General features: G+C 46.5%; 2 protein-coding genes across 2 annotated transcripts; one reads left to right on the forward strand and one right to left on the reverse strand.

The window, feature by feature from the left end:
* Window positions 1-1,460: 1,460 nt before the first annotated feature.
* On the forward strand, window positions 1,461-5,880 carry LOC123136606 (proline-rich protein PRCC). Its single transcript, XM_044556029.1, has 2 exons — window positions 1,461-2,735; window positions 5,522-5,880. Exons 1-2 carry the CDS (start codon window positions 1,644-1,646, stop codon window positions 5,681-5,683), a joined length of 1,254 nt encoding a protein of 417 aa, XP_044411964.1. The 5' UTR covers window positions 1,461-1,643; the 3' UTR covers window positions 5,684-5,880.
* Window positions 5,881-7,385: 1,505 nt separating this feature from the next.
* On the reverse strand, window positions 7,386-9,310 carry LOC123136607 (uncharacterized). Its single transcript, XM_044556030.1, has 2 exons — window positions 8,903-9,310; window positions 7,386-7,641 (listed from the first exon to the last, which is right to left on the reverse strand). Exon 1 carries the CDS (start codon window positions 9,185-9,187, stop codon window positions 8,924-8,926), a length of 264 nt encoding a protein of 87 aa, XP_044411965.1. The 5' UTR covers window positions 9,188-9,310; the 3' UTR covers window positions 7,386-7,641; window positions 8,903-8,923.
* Window positions 9,311-26,502: the final 17,192 nt, after the last annotated feature.

Consider the following 26,502-nt stretch of genomic DNA (forward strand, 5'->3'; position numbering starts at 1 on the left):
CCCATGCACAAGTAAGGGGTACAGAAAGGCCCAAACTTATGTACATCGACAAACCCAATTTTTCGTTCGATTGATATGTCAGAAAATTCAAGTGTTTATATTCCCTGATTCCAGAAGTGAACCATGAGCCTGCTGGCGAGAAGTCTGGGAGAAGTGTTAGCCATAATCCGAGAGCGACGATGAAGCAAAAACCCAAGAGTTCGATGATAAGCACGATGACAATGATGCTGAAGGCGAATCTGAGGATGAGGCGGAGTCTTCTCCCTCGACCTACATTGTCCAAGAAGGTAGGCCTAATACAGTAAATGATCCGAGCAAAATAGCACCCGCTACTCAGGGGGTTAAACGAGCTCGAGCGGCTTCGATTGAGCCAGCGGTTCCTTCTCCAAAGGTGGTTAAAATGCCAAGAACATAACTCATAAGCCTAGTAAAGTTGCGAACTTGCCCTGGTTGAAGAAAGTGGTGCCGATTGTCTCCAAGTGAGTATAAGTAGTGTAATTTTGCTTTGAGTATTTTGACATTGTAACCATCTTGGAGCCTTTTCTGAAGTAGGGCTGCCACCTCAACAAGTCACAACAGCTAAGCTACCGAGCAGACCCCGAGCAAAGGCAAAAGACGACCTGATGTTGATGTTGAAACTTCAGAAGGTATTTTGTATGTTGTGTCATCGCCGAGTGAATGATAAAGCAAAGACTAATGAATTGTTGTTTTACATTGTTCATAGTGGCTGAAGGAGTAACTCCCATGGAGGACGCTGGGGAGCACGAGGAGCGTACTCAAACGGATCTCGACATGCCTAATCGAAGGTGAAGTCCGGTGTCAAAGGAAGTCTACCATGACTCAGTGCAAAAAATTCCAGAAGTTCAATCGGGCGCAAGTGTTCAAGCACCGATTGAAATTGTATAAGCTGGTCCGAGTACATTAGCGATGATGGCGCCTCAACGTTTACTGCCTCCAGCTGCTCTGTCCGCCTTATTTTCATTGGCCAGAACTCCAGAGGACGACGTGGGGGCAAGCAAAGAAGCCATGATTTAGGCCGAACCGATAAACTCTAGTATGAAGGATGCACTAACTTGAACGAGATCATGAAAGCTTATATCCGAGTAAGTACTGGATGGGGTTACCCCAAAGGTGGTGGTTTTCATGATTGTAACTGATGTAACAATTATAATAAATGAAGGGGAGGTAATTACTACTCCCTCCGTCCCAAAATTCTTGTCTTAGATTTTTCTAAATACGGATGCATCAAGTCACGTTTTAGTATTAGATACATCCGTATCTAGGCAAATCTAAGACAAGAATTTTGAGACGGAGGGAGTACTTTTTAGGCAATGGAGAAGACAATTACTAAAAAAAAAAGCTCTAAGAGTAAGAGGCAAGCGAGAGTCTCAAAAATAGGTCAGCCCACATAGTGTAGGCCTCTCTCTAGGGCTTGGTAAAAGGTTTCAACCATGTGAAGCTCAGCCCGTTAGATAAAAAGTACCCCGCCGAAGCCCAGGAAAACGCCCCACTTCCGTACCTTTCCGACCAGGCGACCACCGCCTCCGCTCACCGTCGACGACTCCAACTCCAACTCGAAACAAACCCCAAAGCCGCCGCCGACGCCGCCGCCTGCCCCTTTCCCCGCCGACCGCGCCGAAAACATGGATTCGCTTCTTGCCACCTACGCCTCTTCCGACGAAGACGCCGACGAGAGCATCCCCTCACCCGCTCCCGCGACCCGCCGCGGCGAGGCGAGCGGAAAGCCCGCCGGCGGCATCTTCTCCGCGCTCCCGCAACCCAAGTCGGCGCCTATATTCTCATCGCTCCCGGCGCCGAAATCCGCCGCGACCTTCTCCTCCATCCCGCCTCCCAAATCGTCCGTTTCCTCCGGAAACCCTAAGCGCGTCGTACAGTTCCGCCCGCCGCCGATCCGCCAGACCACCGGGGTCAGCTCGGACGAGGATGATGACGCCGAGAAGCGCCGTCCCAGCGTCAGCGAGGCGCCCCCGCCCCTGTCTGCTGGATCGGGGCCGGTGTCTTCGTTCCTCCCGGCGCCCAGGCACTCGCTTGGCTTCGGCTCCGGCGCGGCCAGGAGGTCGGCCGTAGACACCGCCGGGCCGGAGAGGTCAAATCTTGGTGCTGCTGGCCCCTCTAGCTCGGCTGTCAACAGAGGGGCGCCAGAAAGGTCCGATACTGGCCCTGCCGACGAGGACGATCCTGAGAAAAGCAGCGATGAGGATGGCATGCCTGCTCCGGAGCAACAGCAAGAACAACAGGGTCTTGGTGCTGAAGCTGGAGACGTCCAACACCAGGGTTGTGATGCTGGAGTTGGAAACGCTAATGGGTACGAAGGCTATGCATGGGATCCAAACTATTATGCATATTATGGTTTGGATCCAAATAGCAATTTGAATTATGGGGCTGAACCACAGTATGCAGCATATGGAGTGGAGCAAGGTGGTGGGTATGATAATGGATATGGCGGGGAGCACAGTGGTGGATACGAGCATTCGACAGCGCCTCCATGTGGAGGGGAATATACTGGAGGTTACAGTGCTGAGGCAGTGGCAATGGCAGCGCCACCAATGCGGGAGCCTGCACTGCCACCAGAATTGGGCAGGATTGGAGTGAAGAGAGGTAGGAGGGATATGCCTATGGAGATTATAGAGGTGAATCAGGCAGAACTGGTCAAGAACCGTCCGAGGGAGGACAAATCCAAGCTCACAGGGATGGCCTTTGGTCCTAGTTACCAGGTACAGACAAATCATTCCCTGATAACTTGGCATGACTTTTGCTTAGCTATTGCTACATTGTTATTGTGCTCAGTTCACTTTACCGTCTTTGATTTTCTTTCACCTTATAGCCATCATCACTACTATCCATGTTAGATAATTGTATTTTTATTTTGTCAAGTGATACACAGATACTAAGTATGCATGCAGCATTATCCATGCAATTTAGGCCCTGATACCAGTCCCAAGCAATTATTCTTGGTAATAGGTTTTTGCTTGTCACAGTTTTAGTTAAAAATTTGCAAATTATCACCAATAAGGCAAACAAATCAAGTACTGTACCTGACAAATGAAGAGTCACTACTGATAACTTCTCCAAGCTGTAATTATATGCTAGTGATGCTTTCAAGGGTGTTGTCACTGTCATCAGATCGTAACTGGAGTAGATGAATACTCCCTCCGTAAACTAATATAAGAGCTTTTAGATCACTAAAGTAGTGATCTAAATGCTCTTATATTAGTTTACGGAGGGAGTATATAATTATGTTTTTGTTACGAAATGAACCATATAATTTGCCAATTCATATATCCTTAAACTTAACAATAAATATACTAGCTAATCTAGCTTATGGTTTAAACCATGTTTATAAATGTATGCTATTGCACACATGCTTAAAATAAATAAATAAATAAATAAGTTATCATTCTGATCAGTAAAGAACTATTGAAGCACTCTGTTTGGTAGAGATGCAACTTTGAACTTCAGTTGTCACAATATATTACTCCCTCCGATCCATATTAATTGTCGCTGATTTAGTACAAAGTTGACTTACCAAATCAGTGAAAATTAATATGGATAACATTTTGCAGAAGATTTATTTTACTCGTAATATATTCATATAATTTTCCGTGAACAATCTAAATATTTGACTGTACCCTTTTCTGAAGTGTCAGAAAATTGTGACCAAACCAAGCAGTTGTTATTACATTGTAATAATAATAGGTTGGGAAGAGCGCTAGCCGCTAGGTGTAAGCGAGGCGGTGGGCCTTCGCCTAACCCCTAGGTGGCGCTTAAGTGCCCTAGGCGCAGCCTAGGCGGACATACAATTTGGCTATCAGGGTGTATTTGGGGTGTTACATGTGTATCGATATTGATTTAGAGTATATAGGTGAGTAAACAACCAGCTACTACCATTGTATGGGCCATTTGGACCGTCTATGCAACATGGCATGATTTCTTGATTGAGTGGACAACTTCTTGCTTCCACTACCTAGAGTTCCGCCTATGCCCTAGGTGAGGCGTTTGGTCATTGCCTGCCGCCTAAGTGTGCGTAAGCGCCTCCTAGGCGTCGCCTTCTCCCTCTGTTCATTATTATAAGATGTTTTGGATATTTCGATATGGACTACATATGGACTGAAATGAGTGAACAAACACACTAAAACGTGTCTACATACGTCCGATTTATAAAAAAGTCAGAACATCTTATAATAGTACTCCCTCTGTCCGGAAATACTTGTCATTGAAATGGATGTATCTAGATGTATTTTAGTTCTAGATACATCCATTTTCATCCATTTTGATGACAAGTAATTTCGGACGGAGGGAGTAATTGGAGGGGGTACCTATTATTTTTGTATTGGGTATGTACCCTTTTAATGGGTTTGCTGATTGCCTATACCAGATGGGACTTGTGAGCCAAGACAAACTTGTTTTAGTTTAGGTTACATTCCCTCCGTCCCAAAATAAGTGTCTCAACTTTGTACTAACTTTAATACAAAGTTGTAATACAGTTGAGACACTTATTTTGGGACAGAGGGAGTACTAAAGTACAGTTTGCTAGATCAAACGGGCAGCTTTATTAAGCAAAAGGGCACTACATGGAATTGACCAGATTAGAGCAGGTTCTGTATTGTAATCAGACAAGATTCACACAGCATTCAGTACTTAAGTTGATAAAACTAAAATATGAGCTACTCCCTCCGTAAAGAAATATAAGAGCGTTTAGATCACCAAGGTAGTGATCTAAACGCTCTTACATTTCTTTACGGAGGGAGTACAACATTATACTTTGACAATAAGCATGAATAAAATAATAAGGTGATGATGTGATGAGGTTGTGCTTGATGTTGTGGGCAACTGGGTATTGGATACTCCCTCTAATTCAAGACCTCTGCATACATTTGAAATACAGACAAGCTAGAGATATGTTCTTCTTGTGGTAGGTCACCCTAATCCAGGACCTTATTCTGTACGGTGTAATGGTGGTCTTGGTTACGTCTTCAGAGTCCAATTGTCTAGGAAAGGAATATGCTTAGGATAGTAGAACTTTGAAATCACAAACTAAAAATCAATAGAAGGATGGCTAGTTCAAAATATGGTCTTGTTAATACCGATGATCCTACTAAAGGTAGATCTTTTTGATAATATAGGTTGATGGTAATTGATGTATGTGCTTACAGGACTGTATAACCCAGGCTGCATTAGAAAATCTCATCCTATCGCAATCAGAACTTAGAAGCATGTCTTGAATATATAGATTTCCCTGTATAGTTGGTGACTGGTTCTGTACTGTTTGAAAATTGTAGCTGTTAGTTCCGATTTCTCCCTGGTATCAAAACCATCAACCATTCAGCCATTTTCACATGTACCTGTCATGTTGCTTTTGTTCATCGTCCAAACTTCTGCTTTTAACATCAATTGAGAGCAGGTTACTTTTACCGAATGAGTATCTCTGCTCTCTTCTACAATAATCAAGGCTTGAATGTTTTTATTTCCTGACCTGAGATTTGTTCTATCTTGTGCATAGGCCGCCCCATCAGGGAAGGGAAAGCCCTCCAAGCTGCAGAAGAGAAAGCATCAGATCGGTTCTCTCTTCTACGACCTGAAGCAGAAGGAGATGGAGCTTTCCGAGAGGCGTGCCAAGGGCTTCCTCACGAAAGCGGAGACTCAAGCAAAATATGGGTGGTGAGAATGGTCAGGAAGACTGCCTTGTACATCAGAATCGAGCTGTAACTGTTTATTCAACATGTTTAACATTTTGTTGTAGTGCACGGTGATGTGTGCCCGTTGTACGATTATATAACCAAACCAATAGTTCATTCAACCTTTGCTTGTAAACTGTGCATCAGTTTTTATGGACCTTCTAAAGGCAGCGTGTTCCTGTGATTCCTTGACTCCGAAGCTCTATTTTGGCACCTCTAAACATCAGATATCCAATTCGGCTCTAGGGACCATGTTGCTCCTGCCCCAAAAATACTTTTTCTCAAATGGAGCATAAGATTTGCTTCATCTACTACTAAATAAGAGGAGATTAGACTCTCAATATGCCCTAGGTGCTTAGCACCCGCGGTAACCAAAGCTTTGCATCGTCACTAATCAAGCACAACAAGATGGAGGTGGCGCACTCTTGTGCCGGAAGACTCAAGCATTTCTCTCATTCCAGAAGGTCCAAGAGACGAGCATGTTGAGCGAGGGAAGCATTGCATGTCTATTCGGAGTTTGCATGTCGGTCCTCTTGCCCCACGATGCCGTGAGCCCACGACCGAGTCCTCAAATATGCCAAGTCAAAGTGTCAGCATGAGCAAGGCCAAATTTCTCAAATACCAAACATCAAAGCCTAAGGATGTAGCGACACTTGAAGAAAAGACATGGTCTACTTCCTTGCTTCCTCTTTGGGACATACGCTGCAATTTGCCCATCCCTGCTTCTTCAACCGCTTGGCTTAAAAGGTGTATCGTTTAGGCCAGTGCTTGTCCGCACTGATGACAGCAATCGTATCTCGATCAAGCGTGTCTCAGTCTTCCTACCCACAATAATTCATCTGTCGCAGCATAAGCAAATGCGTCTCCTACATTCGCGCAATGCCCGTGAATTCCACATATTAGAGCAACCTACCTACGAACCTCGTCACTCTTACATTTGTCAGCTATGTACACTCTACGATTTCTCGCCCCACAGTGGAGACCATAAAGGTCACATAACATCATATAATTCGTGGTAGACAAAAAGTCACTTTGGAACCCGGGTGCATTGGAGCCCTATTTTTTGAACTATGCCAAAATGCTATTTTGAAGTTTCAAAAAAATTCTGAAAACAAATCAACATGTTTATATGAATGTATATTACACGTGTAAATTTTGATGCTGAAATAAGTAACCATGTGAGTTAGACAAAAATGACAAAATCATGATTTTGGAAAGATGAACAATGTATGCATTATTCACTATTTGGAAATCACCATTTTGTCATTTTTGTATAGGTCGCATATTTACTTATTTCATCACCAAACTTTAGACATGTGTAATATACATCCATATGATCACGTAGAATTTTTTGATACCTTAAATGTGATTTTCAAAGTATTTAAAATAAAGTCCTTCAATACACCCGGGTTCCAAAAATACACTGGTATCACATGCTTCTAAGTCAAAAGGTTACATCTTGTCAGGGATTCAAGCAAAATATTGATGAAGAAAATCAGCCCAATGGTTTGAGTTGAAAGGCAAGGTTATGTGAACTCCCTCCGATCTTAGTTCAAAACCACGACACTTATTTTGGATCAGAGGGAGTACACGTAACCTTGCCTTTCAACTCAAGCTTAGTTCAAAACCACGACACTTATTATGGATCGGAGGGAATAACAAAGAAGGCATCACAAGAACACAAAACGGTTGACACAAAATCAATGGAGTATACTGCAAGAACTTGTACTCGATTCGCTGAAAATGTTTTTAATCACAATGCATGCACTTCCAGTTTGAAGTTGCTTATGACAAGACGCGGAGGAACGTAACAGTGGACTAGACAGTTCATTGCTGCCTTCCGACACAAAATAAACCAGCCATCAAATAGACATCAACTCCAGGTAGCCCATCAGTAGAAGAAAAACGGAGAGCACCATCCTGAATCAACCGTAGATAAGCTCTCCTGCACAACATAGATAAAGGTGGTGAGGACAATTGAGGGGTGCAGAAGACATCTCATGCCAAAAAAAACAATGCTTATATTGCACATGTTTACAAAGACTATATTGCACATGTTTACAGCTCAATAGTGTCGCATAACATATAACTGCTGTAGTACACACAATATCACTTAACGTAACATCAGGTTTAGCCTTCCACTGTTTTTGTTGGTATCAATACGTAATAATTATATTTATCAATCTTCTTAGACGGGTACATAGGTCTTAGGCTCTTAGCATACAGAATGTAAGTCACACTTTTGTTCCTACACAATTTAGTTGTAAGAAAGGTTCTGTCAAAACTATCACGGAATTTAACTACTTTTAAGTCGTTGTCACTTCCACAGGGAGCAAAACGACTTTCACATGTCAATGAATAATGATTCCATTCCTCAAAAGTGTCAAACTCTGCAAAAGGCCTTCAAAAGCACTTAAATCCATAATATGCACATTTGAAGTTCAACAGAACATTAAACCAGTTTGCTACACCATTTTTCTGACATATCATCTGATAACCATTGACCTAACCTACTAACACAAAAGGTGAATATAGCTAACAGATCTTACACCGCTATTTGGAAGTATCATATGGTGCTATGCAACTTCATAAATGCACAAAATGGTGATACAAAAAGATGGCCTGCAGTAACTTGAAGGTTGATACAACTGTCACCGCAGTCCCAAACTATGCATAGCCAACGCAATACACAGTGCAAGCTATAATCACAAATGATACCCAAACAAATGTGTCATTCAACAGTTTCCTTTGCCATTCGAGAACTATAACAGAAAAGTGCAAGCCATAGAAGTGGTCAAACTTTGTAAAACTCAAGGATGTCTTGAGATTTTGCATCACTGGCAGAATGAAATGGGCGTGAAACAGAAAACACCAAGATCATTCAGATCCTCATACAGTTCCACTATTGGCGGTCATATAGACCAATCAATTGCCACTACGCAAGTGATTCAAATGCACAAATGCCCCCACAATATTGTTCCCGACAACCAGAATTCATACAAAACCTCGTCCAAATGACCAAACAAGTTCACAGACCCCGCCAGAACATTTTGCATCTAATCGTACCGCACACCACGTACATGCGACCTTACCTAAATTAAACCATACGACAATCGTCAAGCAGACGGGGTTCAAACCCCCGAAAAGCATCTCATCGCACCACCGGATCGGATCAGGAAACAGAAATGATACAATAGAACCCTCACCTGCGCGGGGCGGATCCGGATCTAGTGGCCGCCGTGCTTCTCGAGGTGCTCGAGGTGGCGGCGCTCCTGGGGCAGGCCCACGAGGTACGAGAAGGCCATGCCGCCGAAGCAGACGTGGAAGAGCGGGTCAACCGAGCTGGTCTCGATGTACTTCTCGATGTAGCGGTCCACCGCCTGGTCGGTGCTCTTCTTCACGTTGGACCAGGTGAGGCGCGGCTTGAGGTACGCCGGCACCTCGCGCACCTTCATCGCGCGGATCTCGTTGTACAGCGCACGCATCGCCATGGTCGCGACCTGGGAGATCTCCCTCTCTCTCTCCTCGTGCGCTTGGAGTCTAGGGTTCGTTCGGTCGTTGGCTTCGGTGGGGAGGGGAGGATGGAATGGCACAGGAGAGGTGGGGGATTTGTTTGGGTGGTAATCAGCGGAGTATTTGGTTGGGCTGGGCTTAAATGATACGGTGACAAGAATGACGGGCCTTCGGTTGACCAAGGGTTATGCTGGGCCATCTCATTTGATATATCGCGCCAAGACGAATAGATCTGAAAAAACAAAATTGATGATTCTCAAAAAAAAAAGATGGAAAATTTGATATATCACCGCATCTCTTTTCACTTCTCAAAAAGCAGCTTGTCACACAAAATAATAATTCTAAACAGTGTTAAAAAAATTATTTTTTTAACACAATACAGACATAGACGATTGTATATACTAATATACACACACCCATATAAACACGCATACACACATACCATACCTCTATGAGCTCTGTTTATTTTCTTTTGAAAAATCATCTAGAAAGCATTACGTTCATAGGTTGCAATCTTTTTTTGCATCCCCTCTGTCTACTGCTTCGGCGGCTGCTAGTGGGGGAAAGAATCCTAATATATCAGCTCTGCCTAGTAGATAGGTTAGGGATTTTAGTCCTCATATGCGGCACGTTTGGATGAATGGCGGCGCTTATTGTTCGAGTCAGTATTTTGCGCACCGATTCTCCTCAAACTCGCCCGTCGGGGCGGATTAGACGAAACTTCAATGTAGATTCCTGACAGCTCCTCGGGTCGCCGAGTTAGGGTTTCTTAATTTGGTGTCAGGTTCTTCAGATTGATTTAACGAAGACTCTACGGCACCAGGGCGCTGGCCTTACAAGCGTGGGCATGAAGACTTCCTACCCATCATCGACAAGATCGGGCCAGCTCCAGTATTGAAGTGGCATAGCGTGGAGTGATTCCGAACGGCCTCTAGGTCTCATTCATTTTCATTTTTTTAATGCAAGTATATAGGAGTAGCCGTTTGCTTTTTCGAAGCTACCTTAATTATTACTACCTAGAGAAGTTATTTCTTTTCTTCTGGTGTAGTTTGGCGAAACCTGCTTCTTTTCTCAAAAAGAGGCGTCAGATATTCGGATCATAATCAGGGACTTCATAGTTTAAGCCAATCACCATCAGATCATAATTAGTGTCTAATATACGTAATTCAAGTAAATCAGCAGCGGAACATAATTAGTGAGATGTACGGGCTAACGGAGAAATGGACTTTGAACTACAGGCGGGAATACTCACCACTATACTACAACGACTTGTTTGCTGTTTTAATCAAGTAAGCTTAGTTAACATATATAGAACTGAAATTTTAGAGACGCACACCTTTTCAAAGATGTTGCTCACATCTTTGATCCGATCAAAGCTGTAGCTTGAGCCGGCCGATGCTCACGCGATGCCTCTAATAAAAGCTGAACAGACCAAACACTCAGCATAGCCACACACGCCTTTGGCCATGTACGCATCGCATGCACGTGTGAAGCAGGAATACTCATATTTTGATAACCAATTCAGCATGCAAAGTTGCAATCACACTCACCGAGTCTTGGATTCTTTTTTTCCAACATTGCCGAGCGCATGTTCCATTCTATATTTGTCTACTTTGCGCAACGTACACACGGGAGGCATTATGTGCTCCGATCGTCGGAGATATCACCGGCGCCACCTGGTCTTAGACGGATGGTTGGGAAACGCGGTGGGCCGGCGACTGCGGGAGGCTGGTGGAGGGCGTGTCGGCTGGAAAGGGTGGCCGCGGCCGCTGGGGGTTACGACGGGCAGGTCAGTGCGGCGGGCACGTCGCCAGCGGGGTTCACGAACCGGCGGGAACTCCCAGAGCGGCGGCGGCGGAGCTGGAGCCTGAGCCGGAGAAGCCGGCAGCGGTGACAATGGCCCTGCAGCAGCCGTGCAACAGCGGCAGATCATTGCTTCTTCCAGAAGCGATGGACGACTAGCGGCTCTCCTCCATCTCGCAACCTTGCGATCAATGCAGCTCGAGTCGTGGCGGCTTCCGCCGTCGATGTGGACCTCTTCAAGAACCATGCCATTCTGGGCCAAGAACTTGACGAGCCGGACTTGGAACTTGGAAGCAGGAGAGCGCGTCCACGTCGACCTGCACGACCACTCTCCTCAAGGAATTCCGTAAGCAATCCAGCACACTGCAGCTGCAGTTCAGTCCGGGGACGTCGAGGAGCTCACAGTCACAGCAATCACAATCGTTGTCGTCGTGCTCATCGTCGCCTTTCAAGGATGGTTGTTTACACGCCGTGAAATCCACTATCGTGGCCGTCTCATCTGCTGTTTCGTTGAGATACTTCCGCCAGCTGAATTTCAGCCGGAGATCACCGGGGAGGAACGTAGCAGGTTCAGAATTGCGTTGGCCGCAGCCCCGTGGCTGTCGAGACACCAACCGCACAGCTCTTCTATTCCGAGGTGCTCCAGGTTGGGGAACATTGGCAAGTGGACGCCGTCGATGTCGGCGATGGAGTAGACCGTCAGCTTGAGGGACCTAGCGTGGCACACGCCGCCGCAAAAGTGGACCGAGCGCAGAGACGCGGCAGAGTGGGCCTCCAGGTGGACACGTTCCAGGCCGGGCGAGGGCGACTTGAAGGAGACTGAGGCGTCGAACGGCACGATCTGGGTGTAGCGGAAGCGGCGCAGGCACGGCGCGTCGAGCTCGAGGCTGCACGCATCGGTGTCACGGGTGGCCATGTTGGTCACGGCGACCACGCTGGCCGCCGGGCATCGGAGAGGGAGCCACCGGGTGGCGGGTGAACCCGAAGGCGACCGGTCCAGGAACCTCAGCGACTCGAGCCGCAGGTCGGCGAGCTTAGGCGCGGCGTGGACCATGTCCTGGAGCGTGCCGAGTTTCATGATGCACAGCCGCAGCCGCAGCGCCTCCAGACATGGGAACGCGACGCCCCGGGGTGGATCCAATCTGGACAAGGAGTTGAGGGGCTCGAGTATGCAGCCCCTGAGATCGAGGATTCGCAGTGCCACGAACGGCAGCGAGTCCAGCGGCAGCGAGCACAACTCCAGGAACAAGGCACACGACGTGAATGGCGGCCAGGCGCCATCTTTGCAGTCGAGGCGGAGCTCCTCCACGCGCTCATCGCCGCCGCAGGCCCAGCGCACGATCTCTTCGTCCATGGGCTCATCCCTCATAACGACGGCGATCTTCGTGGGAACGCGCCCGTGGGAGCGGTGGCGGGCGAGCGCGTGGCCGGCGTCCTCCACCGCTCGACACTGGAGAGGAATTAGTAAGCCGCCGCCGGTCGTGTAGGAGCGGTAGTCGAGGTTGATGGCGCCCGTTTCGAGCCACAGTGGTCGGCGCCATCTGTGCGAGAGAGCGGTGGTGCGGGCGGCCTCCCTGGCCGGGGCGAAGGAGAGGATGTGGCGGAGCAAGTCGTCGGAGAGAACGGACAGGCGGTCCGACGCCGCGGCGGCCATCTAAGAAGATCTATTTTTTTTTCTATAGAAGAAGATCAAATTTTGTTAAGGCTCTCTGAAGGCTGCATTCTTTCCGTCATAATTTTCTCAACCAGATGATTCGATTGCTACGACGGAAGATCTCAGAGAGAGAAAGAAAAACAACAGATTCGATAGGTTTGTTTAACGCTTGGCATTAGTTGACACGTTCAGTTGGAAGGATACACCTTTTTTTGCGGATACACTTGATAGGATACATTGATTAGAAGAACAGAACTCGGCCCTCGGCATTGCTCCACTTGCCTTCAAGATGAAGACGCACTCAACCACATTCTCATCCAATATATATACGTGTGGGAGGTATATATGGCACATTTGCTTTGGGACCATCAATCTCAATATTATCAGACCGGGCCATAACCACATGCACATTTCTTGGTAGGAGATGGCCAGGAGTAGCATCACTGCGGCCAATGGGAGGGGTTACGACACTTTGGTCATCGCCATCACTTGGTCTCTTTGGAAACAATGCAACGCGAGGGTTTTTGATAGGATGGCTCAGATTAGGTGCCCAAGATTACTTGCTGCCCAAGTGTTAGAGGAAATCAAGGAATGGAACCTTGCAGGCATTGGTCGTTTACAACGTATTGTGAGAGAATAGCCTTAAGTATTTGTTAGGTGTGTGTGATGGGGTTTGTAAGTGTTCGCACTTTCCAGACTCTTCTTGTAAATCTTTTGCTCTCTTTTATAAACATCTAGTACGCTTTTGACCTACTCTCAAAAACAAAAAAAAAGAATAAAGGGAGGCTTTACCGAAAAAGGCTTTCGCCCCGTATTATATATAAAGCAATTAGGGGTGGGCATAAAAACCGAGAACCGAAGACCGGAGCCGAAAAAGCCGAGACCGAAGCCGAAAATACCGAGAACCGAAGCTTCGGTTGTTTGCCCGGTCAGCATACCTGAGAAACCGAAATTGCTTCGGTGAATTCGGTCATTCCAGTCTGTTGACCGAATCACCCGAATTAACCGAAATGCTATGTTGTATTAAAGCCCAGCGTACAAAGGCCAACAGCCCATCCAAGTTCGTAAGAGTCCAACCACTACACGACGTTTTTTTAGCCTTATCTCTGCCACAAACACGCACAACTCCTGCATCTTATCTTGTATTGGTTCGAGGCTTCACGCACGTACGTCACGAAGCGCAGGCGTCTCCGCTTCCGATCCCCACCTTGCGCAAAAACTAGCGGCGACCGATGCGCGCCTGCGGCCATGGCTCCTGCGCGGTGGCGCGGCGGCGGCCGGCGGTGCCCATGGCTCCTGCACGGTGGTGGACGGCGGCGCCCATGGCTCCTGTTCGGTGCCCGACGACGTCCATTGCTCCGATGTGGTCTTGGGCTCAGCCGGCTATACCGTTTTCTTTGTATCAGTCCCCACAACCATGTACACTATGTATGTTCGGATTGATTTTTGTCTGCTTGTTCTTGTTTTCTCCATGATTTGACTCGTGATTTCTTCCTCTCCTACCAACACTGGGTCTCTTCGGTTACAACCGAGGACCGAACCGAATTCTGAGCGGACCGAAGTGTCGGTCATTGATTTTTCCAAAGACCGATCGGTCAGCCAAACCAGGAAACCGAATTTGTATATCAACCGAAGCACCGAACCGAACTACTCGGTTTAACCGAATGCCCAGGCCTAAAAGCAATGACCGACCACAACTCAGATACAAACGCACGCCACCACAACATACGCACACGCCCAAGGCGGATACGTAGACGTTGAGCGCAGCAACACTATCCCTAATACTACAAGAGCACCGGAGTCCTCAACTGTGGACACGTCAACGTGAAGAGAAGAAGCCACATATGACGAACCGTGTGCTCCAAGACGGCGCCTTCAGGAAGGTTACGACACCAGAGTGCCGTCACCGCCCGACCCGAGGATCAGAGTTTCCCCTGGAGCAACACGACGGGCAATGAGAGCCGCGACGACGCCTTCAAGAAGGGAGCGAGCTTCGCCGCCGCCAGTCCGTCCGAAGATAGATCAGGTTTTCACCCCGGCCAACACTCACCACCGGACGCCACATCCCATTGACCACGTGTAACACCCCGGATTCGATGCGCCAGGTATCTGCCAGTTATTCGCCGTAGTTGCCATGTCATTTGCTTGCGTGTTGCATTTTATCATGTCATCATGTGCATTGCATTGCATACGTGTTCGTTTCTCGCATCCGAGCATTTTTCCCGGTTGTCCGTTTTGCAATCCGACACTCCCATGTCATCCGGCGTCCCCTTCTTGTCTCTTTTCTTGAGCGGGTTTTAAACATTCTCGGAATGGACTGGGGTTTGCCAAGCGGCCTTGGTACACCACCGGTAGACCGCGTGTCAAGTTTCGTGCCATTTGGAGTCCGTTTGATACTCCAACGGTTAACTGCGTAACCCGAAACCTCTTTCTCTTTGCAGCCCAACACCCCCAAAGTGGCCCAAAACCCAGCAAACTCCCCTCCATGCTCTCGGTCGTTCGATCACGATCGCGTGGCCGAAAACCGCACCTTATTTGGACTCTTCTAGCTCCCTCTACCTATAAATATGGGCCCCTCCCGAATTTTTCGCGCAGATGAAACCCTAGCCCTCCCCTTCCTCGCGCCGCCGGACATGTCCGCCCGCAGCCGGACATGTCCGCCGCCTCCCGCAACCAACCGCTCGCCGCCACGTGTCCCCGCCGCCGTCCTCCACCGCGCGCCGCCGTCGCGGCCCGAGGGAGCCCTGATCGGGCTCGCCCCGGGCCAGATCGGGCCCGCCGCTGCCCGAGCCTCCCCAGATCCCTCCGCCGTCCTCCCGCCCGCGAGTCCACCGCCCTCCGCCGCCGTTCGCCGGGGCGAGCGCCGCCCCAAGTCGCCTCCCCGCGCCCGCGGCCTCCAGCCGCCTCCTTCGCCGCCGGTGGTCGCCGTCGCCGCCTGCCGGCCTCGCCTCGCCCCCCTCTCCTCCTCCGGGCGCCTAGCACCGCCGCCCGCCGGACCGCGCCCCGCGGGGCCCCTCCTCGCCGAGAGCCGCCACCGGACCTCCGCGTCGCGCCGCTCCAAGCTCGCCGCCGGCCGGATCCGGCCAGATCCAGTCCGGGGCCGCCTCGCCGTTGCCTCCTCGGCCTCCTCCAACCTCCCCTTCATCTTCTCCGGCCACCCCCGGTGAACTCCGTCCAGATCCTCTGCCGCATCGTTTTCTGTGCCGGCCCAAGGTTGACCCCCGAATTTTCCCCAAGTCCCTGATATTTTGACATTTTATGCCTCTGTTCATTACATCATAACTCCGCATCTGTGGCTCTGTTTTGGGCGTGTAGCATATCAAAATGTTCGCCATGAGATGCTCTTCATTTCATTCCATTATGCCATGCTCGTTTGAGTCCATCTTGATGCCCGAATCATCGTTGCAAGAGTGCTATATGATGTTAATCTGCTGAAACTGTTACAACTTGGTGATTTGTCATTTCTGTTGCATTTTGTGTGTGCATCTTATGGGCATGAACTCTACATGTGTTTTGTACTATATCATGCCATCATTAGAGGGGTGCCATCCATGTAGATTTGTGAGTTGTGTAGTTAGTGCATCAAGCTCGTGAAGTAGGGTACTTGCTGTTGCTGTTTTGCTAGGCTGAATCTGCTATATTGTGATGCTATGTAAACCTACTTCTACAAGTCATTCTATGCATAATCTGGAGATGTTCAATAAGGATGTTTTGTTATACATGTCATGCTATATCCATTCATGCCCCTGGTTATATTTATAGCCTAATGTAGCTTGTTGTAATCTTGCTCCCAAGTTGCTAAATAATGTTGCTGTCAGCCTGTTAACATTGAGTTCAGTTTTGCCATGAACTTTGCTAGTGATCCATGCACCCTATGAACTTGTTCTTGCCATGTATAGCTTCATAAACATGTCTTCTTAGTGTTAGTCAGCTTGTCATGCCATTTATCGCTCTGTGGTGAGTTGTACAAACTCACCAACATGCCTACTTAACGTTGTTCCTGCCATGCCTTGTTTGCTGAATCTGTTAACGAAACTTGCCATGTTTACATGGGTGCCATTATATCTTCTGATCCTTTTTGGCTCATGGTCAGTAAAAGACTTTTGTTCTATGCAATTAGTAGGTTCATTCCATGCCTTTGTTTGTCATGATAAGATCCTGTAACATGTTGTTTGATAGCTCTAAACATTGCAACCCGTTGTTATTTCTGCTAAGTCTGAAACTGTTAGTATTTGCAATCTCGCCATGTCTTTTTGAGCATGTTCTAGTATTTTCTGGAGATAGCTCAGTGTTCATGTTTTGTTATGCTTTATCTGTACATAATGTCCATGCCTTTTGTTTTTATGTTAAGGTGATGTAGCATGTTGTTTTGATGCTTGCAAGATGCCTAGTTGCTGTTTTGGACAGCTTGTCCTTTAAACTTGTATAGAGTATGTGTTGAACCGTTGCTCCGTTTTGAGTGTGCTCTATATGAAACTTGCTTGATTTTGTATGTAGCTTCATATTATCATGTTGCGTCCTTGTTTGAGGTGTTTGCTTGATGTTTCTATGCATTTTGCATCAATGCCATGTTTAACTTGCTTTGCTCATATCTTCTAGGCCGTAGCTCCGAACTAAATGAACTTTATATGTAACTTGACTAGAATCTCGTGTGGATCCTCTTGGTGCTCTTTAACTTGCTGTTTAACAACTTGAACATAAGGTTTATTCAGATTTGGACCAATTTCGAAACTTGCATATGAGGACTTACCGGAATTGTTATATGTTGTTTCCGGCCTCATTTAAACTTGCTTTGATGTGTTGCTCTTGTATGCATCATCTGTTGCCATGAGTAGCTTCATGTAGCCTTGTCATGCATCATGCTTGGTTGTGCATCATGTCTTGTATATGTGTGGTGTGTTTACCATGTTGTGTGCTTCTCTCGATAGTTCCCGTTTCGTTGCGATCGTGAGGATTCATTCGTCTACGCTTGGTTCGTCTTCATGGCTTCATCTTCTTCAGACTCGTTCTTCTTCCTAGCAGGATTTCAGGCAAGATGACCGTCACCTTGGATCTCACTACTATCATTGCTATGCTAGTTGCTTCGTTCTATCGCTATGCTGCGCTACCTATCTTTTGCTCTTCAAGCCTCCCAAATTGCCATGTCAGCCTCTAACCTTTTTCACCTTTCCTAGCAAACCGTTGTTTGGCTATGTTTCTGCTTTGCTCAGCCCCTCTTATAGTGTTGTTGGTTGCAGGTGAAGTTGAAGATTGCTCCATGGTGGACAGGATTATGTTGGGATATCACAATATCTCTTATTTAATTAATGCATCTATATACTTGGTAAAGGGTGGAAGGCTCGGCCTTATGCCTGGTGTTTTGTTCCACTCTTGCCGCCCTAGTTTCCGTCATATCGGTATTATGTTCCCGGATTTTGCGTTCTTTACGCGGTTGGGTGATTTATGGGACCCCGTTGACAGTTTGCTTTGAATAAAACTCCTCCAGCAAGGCCCAACCTTGGTTTTACCATTTGCCTCACCATCACCTACTTTTCCCTTGGGAGTCGCTCTCTCGAGGGTCATCTTTATTCAGCCCCTCGGGCCAATGCTTCTCTAAGTGTTGGTCCGAACCAGAGCCCTTTGCAGCGCCCCCTCAGGGAAACTTGAGGTCTGGTTTTAGTTGCACGGATTGCTCATCCGGTGTTGCCCTAAGAACGAGATATGTGCAGCTCCTATCGGGATGTCGGCGCATCGGGCGGTCTTCTTGGTCTTGTTTTACCATTGTTGAAATGTCTTGTAAACCGGGATTCCGAGTCTGATCGAGTCTTCCTGGGAGAAGGAATATCCTTCCTTGACCGTGAGAGCTTGTGATGGGCTAAGTTGGGACACCCCTGCAGGGTATAAACTTTCGAAAGTCGTGCCCGCGGTTATATGGCAGATGGGAATTTGTTAATGTCCGGTTGTAGATAACTTGACACCAGATCCGAATTAAAACGCATCAACCGCGTGTGTAGCCGTGATGGTCTCTTTTCGGCGGAGTCCAGGAAGTGAACACAGTTTTGGGTTATGTTTGACATAAGTAGGAGTTCGGGATCACTTATTGATCATTGCTAGCTTCACGACCGTTCCGTTTGCTCTCTTCTTGCTCTTATTTGCGTATGTTAGCCACCATATATGCTTAGTCGCTGCTGCAACCTCACCACTTTACCCCTTCCTTTCCCTTTAAGCTTTGCTAGTCTTGATACCCATGGTAATGGGATTGCCGAGTCCTTGTGGCTCACAGATTACTACAACAACAGTTGCAGGTACAGGTTGTGCGATGATCATGACGCGAGAGCAATGATTGCTTGTTTTGGAGTTCTTCTTCTGCTTCTTCTTCTATCAGAGGATAGGTTCCAGGTCGGTAGCCTGGGCTAGCAGGATGGATGTCGTTTGAGTTTCTGTTTGTGTTTCATCCGTAGTCGGATGGTGCTCTTATGTATGATGATGTTGTATTGGTGTGGCATTGTATGCCTTTTGTATGTATCCCCATTCATTATGTAATGTTGATGTAATGATATCCACCTTACAAAAGCGTTTCAATATGCGGGTCTATCCTTGGTGGGACCTTCGAGTTCCTTTTAGATAGGGTCGCATATTGGGCGTGACAAGTTGGTATCAGAGCCTCGCCCGACCATAGGAGCCCCCTTGATTGTTGGCCGTTGTTGAGTCTAGAAGAAAACTATTTTGAGTCTTAGGATTATATATATCGGAGAGTAGGATTCTTTTTACTCCTCAGCCCCCTTCATCGCTCTGGTGAGGACTCCTAACATAGATGTTTTGTCTTTCCTCTCCTCAAATTTCACTAAATTTTTTTAGGATCACGCGGGTATCTTGGAATCGTTCCGATGGTTTTGTGATGAGAACATTGTTCTCGGTGCCTCCTGACATTTAGGGGTTGTGGCAGTGTCCCGGGGAGTTGAGCTCCGAGGTGTTGTCGTCACAATTTTATCGTTGCAGTTCTGGAATACCTGAGTTTTGCCGACATCAAAAATCTCTTTTATGCAGTTGTTGGTGAGATAACCTCGACATCACCCAGTACTGGGGAGTTCGGGAGTATTGCCATAGCTCATATAACGGATGTTTTTAGAAGGTTGAGGTACACAATTTCTGAAGGTTTCTTGGTTATGTGTTGATGGATGGATACATCTTGGATGTAGGCATTGTTAGTTTGGATGAGATATATTGCTTCCCCTGTATCCCCAACACCAGATTGCATAACCACAAAGTTTTGGGAGTTTTATAGGTGGGAACTCAAGTAGCTCCTAGAATATCTTTCCGACAGATGCATGATATGAGATTGGGGTTCGACGTCTAGTGGTACGCCTATCCACGGTCATTTTTACAGTGGTCTCGTTGTGTCTTAAAGAGCCCTTGGCTATGCCGGTTCAGGGACACTTCGTATGTCATGTGCACCGCCTTGTACATGATGGTGCTGTATGATCGAGCCCGTGTGGGCCCCACCATGAAAACTTCGGACGAAATCTCTATCATATGTTTGTTCCGGCTTATTCTGCAAGCCAAATCCTTTGTTTTGTTTTATTTGTGGTATTCGAGTTGCTTCGAAGTCAAATGTTGAATCCATACCTTTCCTAAACGGTGTTCTCATATTGCTATGTGAATACTAGTCCTTTTGATCATTGAGGTTGTCATGTTAATTCTTTTCCAACCGGTGTGCTTCTCTTCGAGATGATCCCATCATTCTCCCCATCCGCAAGATCAATTCTAAGTTTTCTCAACGGTGTTTGTTTCGTTCATCCCAAGTTGTCTTTGTTTTTCCCCACCCTCCCACCCTTTTCTTGAAGGACTCATTTATTTTAATCAAGAATCCATTTATTCATGTGAAGTCACTTCACTCTTTTCAATCAATGTTCTGATCCGGTGATCCCTCGGGAAGATGCTCACGAGCTTCAAGTTTGTCATCCTTCGTTCTTTTTTCTTCTCCGGTGGATCCAATTCAAGCTTTCAGTGTTGATCATATTCCTTTCCTCGTGTCAAATGCTTTCTCATGCATGTGCACCTCTCAATCACTCACCTCTTGCTATTCATTTGTTCCAGAGTGTTGAAGACATCTCGAAAGATCTGTGTTTCCATTCTCTATCTGTTCAAGTCATTTTGAGGTTTTTCTCTCACTCAAGCTATTTAATTCTACCGGTGCAATATCTATTTTAAGTAATCCTTCAACGATGGTTCTTTCGAGTGGGCCCTAACCCACAGGTCTTTTCCCAGAATCTTACCCGACTCTTCTAATTTCCCGGAGCTATTCTCAAATCCTTTTAGGAGTTTGACGTAAGAATGGATCCCATTAGTCAGATGCCTTTCCAAGATCGGTTTCAAACATTTTCATTGTTGGCTCAACCCCTTCGCTTTTCATTCTCCCGGAGTATCTCAGTAATTTTGGTGGTGTTTCTCGTCATCATTTGAAGATCGAAGAAGAGTTTTCCTCTAAATCTTGTCCATTTTCCTGGAGATTCATGGTGCGAGCTTGATGTTATCCTCTCAAATTGTTTTTCCAGTCGTGCAAATTATTTTCATCCATCCGGAGCATTTCAGGAGTTGCTTTCTCTCTAGATCATCCGGAGGTCATCTTTTCGGAATATTTCTTCGCTCTAAGTTGTCGAATTCGTTCTCCAATTATTTTATATCCGTGCCCCTTCGCTCGTCTCAATATTCTTCTGGTGCTTCGTTCAAGTACTCTTTAATCAGCTCATGATCTCTTTGTTCTTTTGCATCTAAATCCCATCTAGCATATTTGTTCTTCTAATTCTTCCCAGTGATTCATTCTCTTTCATTAGTCATTTTCGAATTCTTACGGTGGTTCGTTCAAGATTCTTTTTCCTTGTTTATGATATCAATTTATTCGTTCTTTCCAATACTACCGGTGGTTCATGAAGACTTTCTCAAGTTTTTGCTATGTTCCCCCTTAATCCTTTTTCAAGAAGAATAAGTAGTATGCCAAATCCATTGCTTGTCATCAATTTAATTTGATGAAGGATAAGCATATAATAAATCTTATTCTTATTTCATCGAGGTGATTCAATTCTTTTCTTCCGAAGATTGTTCATGATGAAGTAATTCACGGTTCTAGTGTTTCATCTTTTCCTTTTCCGGAGTTCCAAGTTTTCTCGGTTATATCGTTGCAAAGCTTCATCTAAATCATCGCAAGGCTTCACCTTGTGTTTTCAACTTCTCTTTTTTTTTATCATCCTTTTATTACCAGAGTTTTTCATGGAGGCTCTACATGGTGGTTCGTCAAGGATTCTTTTCATTATTCAATTGTTCTTCAACATTTCTCTCGAAGTTATGACCCTCCAAGCTATACTCTAAATAAACATGGTGCCCAACACATGTTTTGTTTTGAGGAGTTCAAGCATTCTTCATCTTGCATCCGAAGTGCAAGTATTCCTACCTTATCTTGTGAGATGGTGATATGTCACTCTTGACAATTTCCTTCATGTTTCATGATTCATATGTTGTCAAGAATGAGGTATTTTAAATCCATTATTTTCTCTTTGTTCAAGAGATCTTTTCGACCAATCAACTTCTTCGTTGGAGTTATCTTGTGTCAGATTTCACCTAAAGCCTTTCCTTAAGGGTTGTTGCTATTTGTGGTGATTATGCATGACCCAAGCTTGCTCTTTATCCTCTTGGTGGAAGAAGTTTTCATCTCTTTGGTGCTCTCAATCAAATCAATGGTTTCCATTACTGGCCGGTTCTCACCTCATAGTCTTGAGATGTTTTCCATAAGCCCACTACAAGCTTATTCTTTTCGTTGTTGGTTTTGCAACAACTCCGTTCAATCCTTCTTTGTTAAGGATGCTTTCCAAGTTCATTTGTGGCAGAATATGTCTTTTTCTTTTCCGTCCCTTTATCCCAACAATCTAGCTTCTATTCTTTCGTTCCGGAGGCATTGTGATGTTGCTCTCTTCACCCATCACCCCGTTTTTGTCAAGATCACGTTTTTTCATGCTTATCCTTTTAACCGGAGTGTTGTGTCATCTCTTCAAGTTCTTTTCATCTTATCAAGTTTTCCTTCTTCTTTCAGTTGGAGTGCTGCCCAAATTTTATCAATCTTATTCCTTCTCTATCTAGTTTTAACCGGAGTGGTTTCAATATCTATCTTATCACTAAATCTCTTGGTTCTCGTTGTATCCCTTGTTCCTCTTTTCTAACGGAGTATTTTCAACTTTGCTCATCTTTGTTGTATTCTTCCTTTCATTTTGCTCAACCTCTCAAGGTTCTTTGGCTTTACTCTCTTGTCGAAGAAGCAACTTAGTTTACCTCTTATCTTCCTCTTTCTTTTCCCTTCGGTGCCATCCTAGATCTCAGGACGAGATCTCTTGTTAGTGGAGGAGTGTTGTAACGCCCCGGATTCGATGCGCCAGGTGTCTGCCAGTTATTTGCCGTAGTTGCCACGTCATTTGCTTGCGTGTTGCATTTTATCATGTCATCACGTGCATTGCATTGCATACGTGTTCGTTTCTCGCATCCGAGCATTTTTCCCCGTTGTCCGTTTTGCAATCCGGCACTCCCATGTCATCCGGCGTCCCCTTCTTGTCTCTTTTCGTGAGCGGGTTTTAAACATTCTTGGAATGGACCGAGGTTTGCCAAGCGGCCTTGGTACACCACCGGTAGACCGCCTGTCAAGTTTCGTGTCATTTGGAGTCCGTTTGATACTCCAACGGTTAACCACGTAACCCGAAACCTCTCTGTCTTTGCAGCCCAACACCCCCCAAAGTGGCCCAAAACCCAGCAAACTCCCCTCCATACTCTCGGTCATTCGATCACGATCGCGTGGCCGAAAACCGCACCTCATTTGGACTCTCCTAGCTCCCTCTACCTATAAATATGTGCCCCTCCCGAATTTTCCGCGCAGATGAAACCCTAGCCCTCCCCCTCCTCGCACCGCCGGACATGTCCGCCCGCAGCCGGACATGTCCGCTGCCTCCCGCAGCCAACCTCTCGCCGCCACGTCTCCCCGCCGCCGTCCTCCACCGCGCGCCGCCGCCGCGGCCCGAGGAAGCCCAGATCGGGCCCGCCCCGGGCCAGATCGGGCCCGCCGCCGCCCGAGCCTCCCCAGATCCCGCCGTCGTCCTCCCGCCCGCGAGTCCGCCGCCCTCCGCCGCCGTTCGCCGGGGCGAGCGCCGCCCCAAGTCGCCTCCCCGCGCCCGCGGCCTCCAGCCGCCTCCTTCGCCGCCGGTGGTCGCCGCCGCCGCCTGTCGGCCTCGCCTCGCCTGCCTCTCCTCCTGCAGGCGCCTAGCACCGCTGGCCGCCGGACCGCGCCCCGCGGGCCCCCTCCTTGCTGAGAGCCGCCGCAGGACCTCCGCGGCGCGCCGCTCCAAGCTCGCCGCCGGCCGGATCCGGCCGTTGCCTCCCTGGCCTCCGCCGACCTCCCCTTCGTCTTCTCCGACACCTCCGGCGAACTCAGGCCAGATCCGCCGCCGCATCGTTTTCCGTGCCAGCCCAAGGTTGACCCCCGAAATTTCCCTAAGTCCCTGATATTTTGACATTTTATGCCTCTGTTCATTGCATCATAACTCCGCATCCGTGGCTCCATTTTGGGCGTGTAGCATATCAAAATGTTCGTCATGAGATGCTCTTCATTTAATTCCACTATGCTATGCTTGTTTGTGTCCATTTTAATGCCCGAATCATCATTGTAAGAGTGCTATATGATGTTATCTGCTGAAACTGTTACAACTTGGTGATTTGTCATTTTTGTTGCATTTTGTGTGTGCATCTTATGGGCATGAACTCTACATGTGTTTTGTACTACATCATGCCATCATTACATGGATGCCATCCATGTATTTTTGTGAGTTGTGTAGTGAGTGCATCAAGCTCGTGAAGTAGGATACTTCCTGTTGCTGTTTTGCTAGGCTGAATCTGATATATTGTGATGCTATGTAAACCTGCTTCTACAAGTCATTCTATGCATAATCTGGAGATGTTCACTAAGGATGTTTTGTTATACATGTCATTTTCTATCCATTCATGCCCCTGGTTGCATTTATAGGCTGTTGTAGCTTGTTGTAATCTTGCTCTCAAGTTGCTAAATAATGTTGCTGTCAGCCTGTTAACATTAAGTTCAGTTTTGCCATGAGCTTTGCTAGTGATCCATGCACCCTATGAACTTGTTCTTGCCATGTATAGCTTCATAAACATGTCTTCTTACTGTTAGTCACCTTGTCATGCCATGTATTGCTCTGTGGTGAGTTTTATAAGCTCACCAACATGCCTACTTATCGTTGTTCCTGCCATGCCCTGTTTGCTGGATCTGTTAACGAAACTTGCCATATTTACATGGGTGCCATCATATCTTCTGATCCTTTTTGGCTCATGGTCAGTAAAGGACTTTTGTTCTATGCAATTAGTAGGTTCATTCCATGCCTTTGTTTGCCATGATAAAATCCTGTAACATGTTGTTTGATAGCTCTAAACATTGCAACCTCATGTTATTTCTGCTAAGTCTGAAACTGTTAGTATTTGCAATCTTGCCATGTCTTTTTGAGCATGTTCTATTGTTTTCTGGAGATAGCTCAGTGTTCATGTTTTGTTATGCTTTATCTGTACATAATGTCCATGCCTTTTGTTTTTATGTTAAGGTGCTATAGCATGTTGTTTTGATGCTTGCAAGATGCCTAGTTGCTGTTTTGGACAACTTGTCCTTTAAACTTGTATAGAGCGTATGTGTTGAACCGTTGCTCCGTTTTGAGTGTGCTCTATATGAAACTTGCTTGATTTTGCATGTAGCTTCATATTATCATGTTGCATCCTTGTTTGAGGTGTTTGCTTGATGTTTCTATGCATTTTGCATCAATGCCATGTTTAACTTGCTTTGCTCATATCTTCTAGTCCGTAGCTCCGAACTAAATGAACTTTATATGTAACTTGACTAGAATCTCGTGTAGATCCTCTTGGTGCTCCTTAACTTGCTGTTTAACAACTTGAACTTAAGGTTTATTCAGATCTGGACCAATTTCAAAACTTGCATATGAGGACTTACCGGAATTGTTATATGTTGTTTCCGGCCTCATTTAAACTTTCTTTGATGTGTTGCTCTTGTATGCATCATCCCTTGCCATGAGTAGCTTCATGTAGCCTTGTCATGCATCATGCTTGGTTGTGCATCATGTCTTGTATATGTGTGGTGTGTTTACCATGTTGTGTGCTTCTCCCAGTAGTTCCTGTTTTGTTACGATCGTGAGGATTCGTTCGTCTACGCTTGGTTCGTCTTCATGGCTTCATCTTCTTCATGGACTCATTCTTCTTCCTAGCGGGATTTCAGGAAAGATGACCGTCACCTTGGATCTCACTACTATCGTTGCTATGCTAGTTGCTTCGTTCTATCGCTATGCTGCGCTACCTATCTTTTGCTCTTCAAGCCTCCCAAATTGCCATGTCAGCCTCTAACCTTTTTCACCTTTCCTAGCAAACCGTTGTTTGGCTATTTTCCGCATTGCTCAGCCCCTCTTATAGCGTTGTTAGTTGCAGGTGAAGTTGAAGATTGCTCCATGGTGGACAGGATTATGTTGGGATATCATAATATCTCTTATTTAATTAATGCATCTATATACTTGGTAAAGGGTGGAAGGCTCGGCCTTATGCCTGGTGTTTTGTTCCACTCTTGCCGCCCTAGTTTCCGTTATATCGGTATTATCTTCCCGGATTTTGCGTTCCTTACGCGGTTGGGTGATTTATGGGACCCCCTTGACAGTTCGCTTTGAATAAAACTCCTCCAGCAAGGCCTAACCTTGGTTTTACCATTTGCCTCACCACCACCTACTTTTCCCTTGGGAGTCACTCTCTCGAGGGTCA

The sequence above is a fragment of the Triticum aestivum genome, chromosome 6B (genome assembly GCF_018294505.1).
Source record: "Triticum aestivum cultivar Chinese Spring chromosome 6B, IWGSC CS RefSeq v2.1, whole genome shotgun sequence".
NCBI classification, from domain to species: Eukaryota; Viridiplantae; Streptophyta; class Magnoliopsida; order Poales; family Poaceae; genus Triticum; species Triticum aestivum.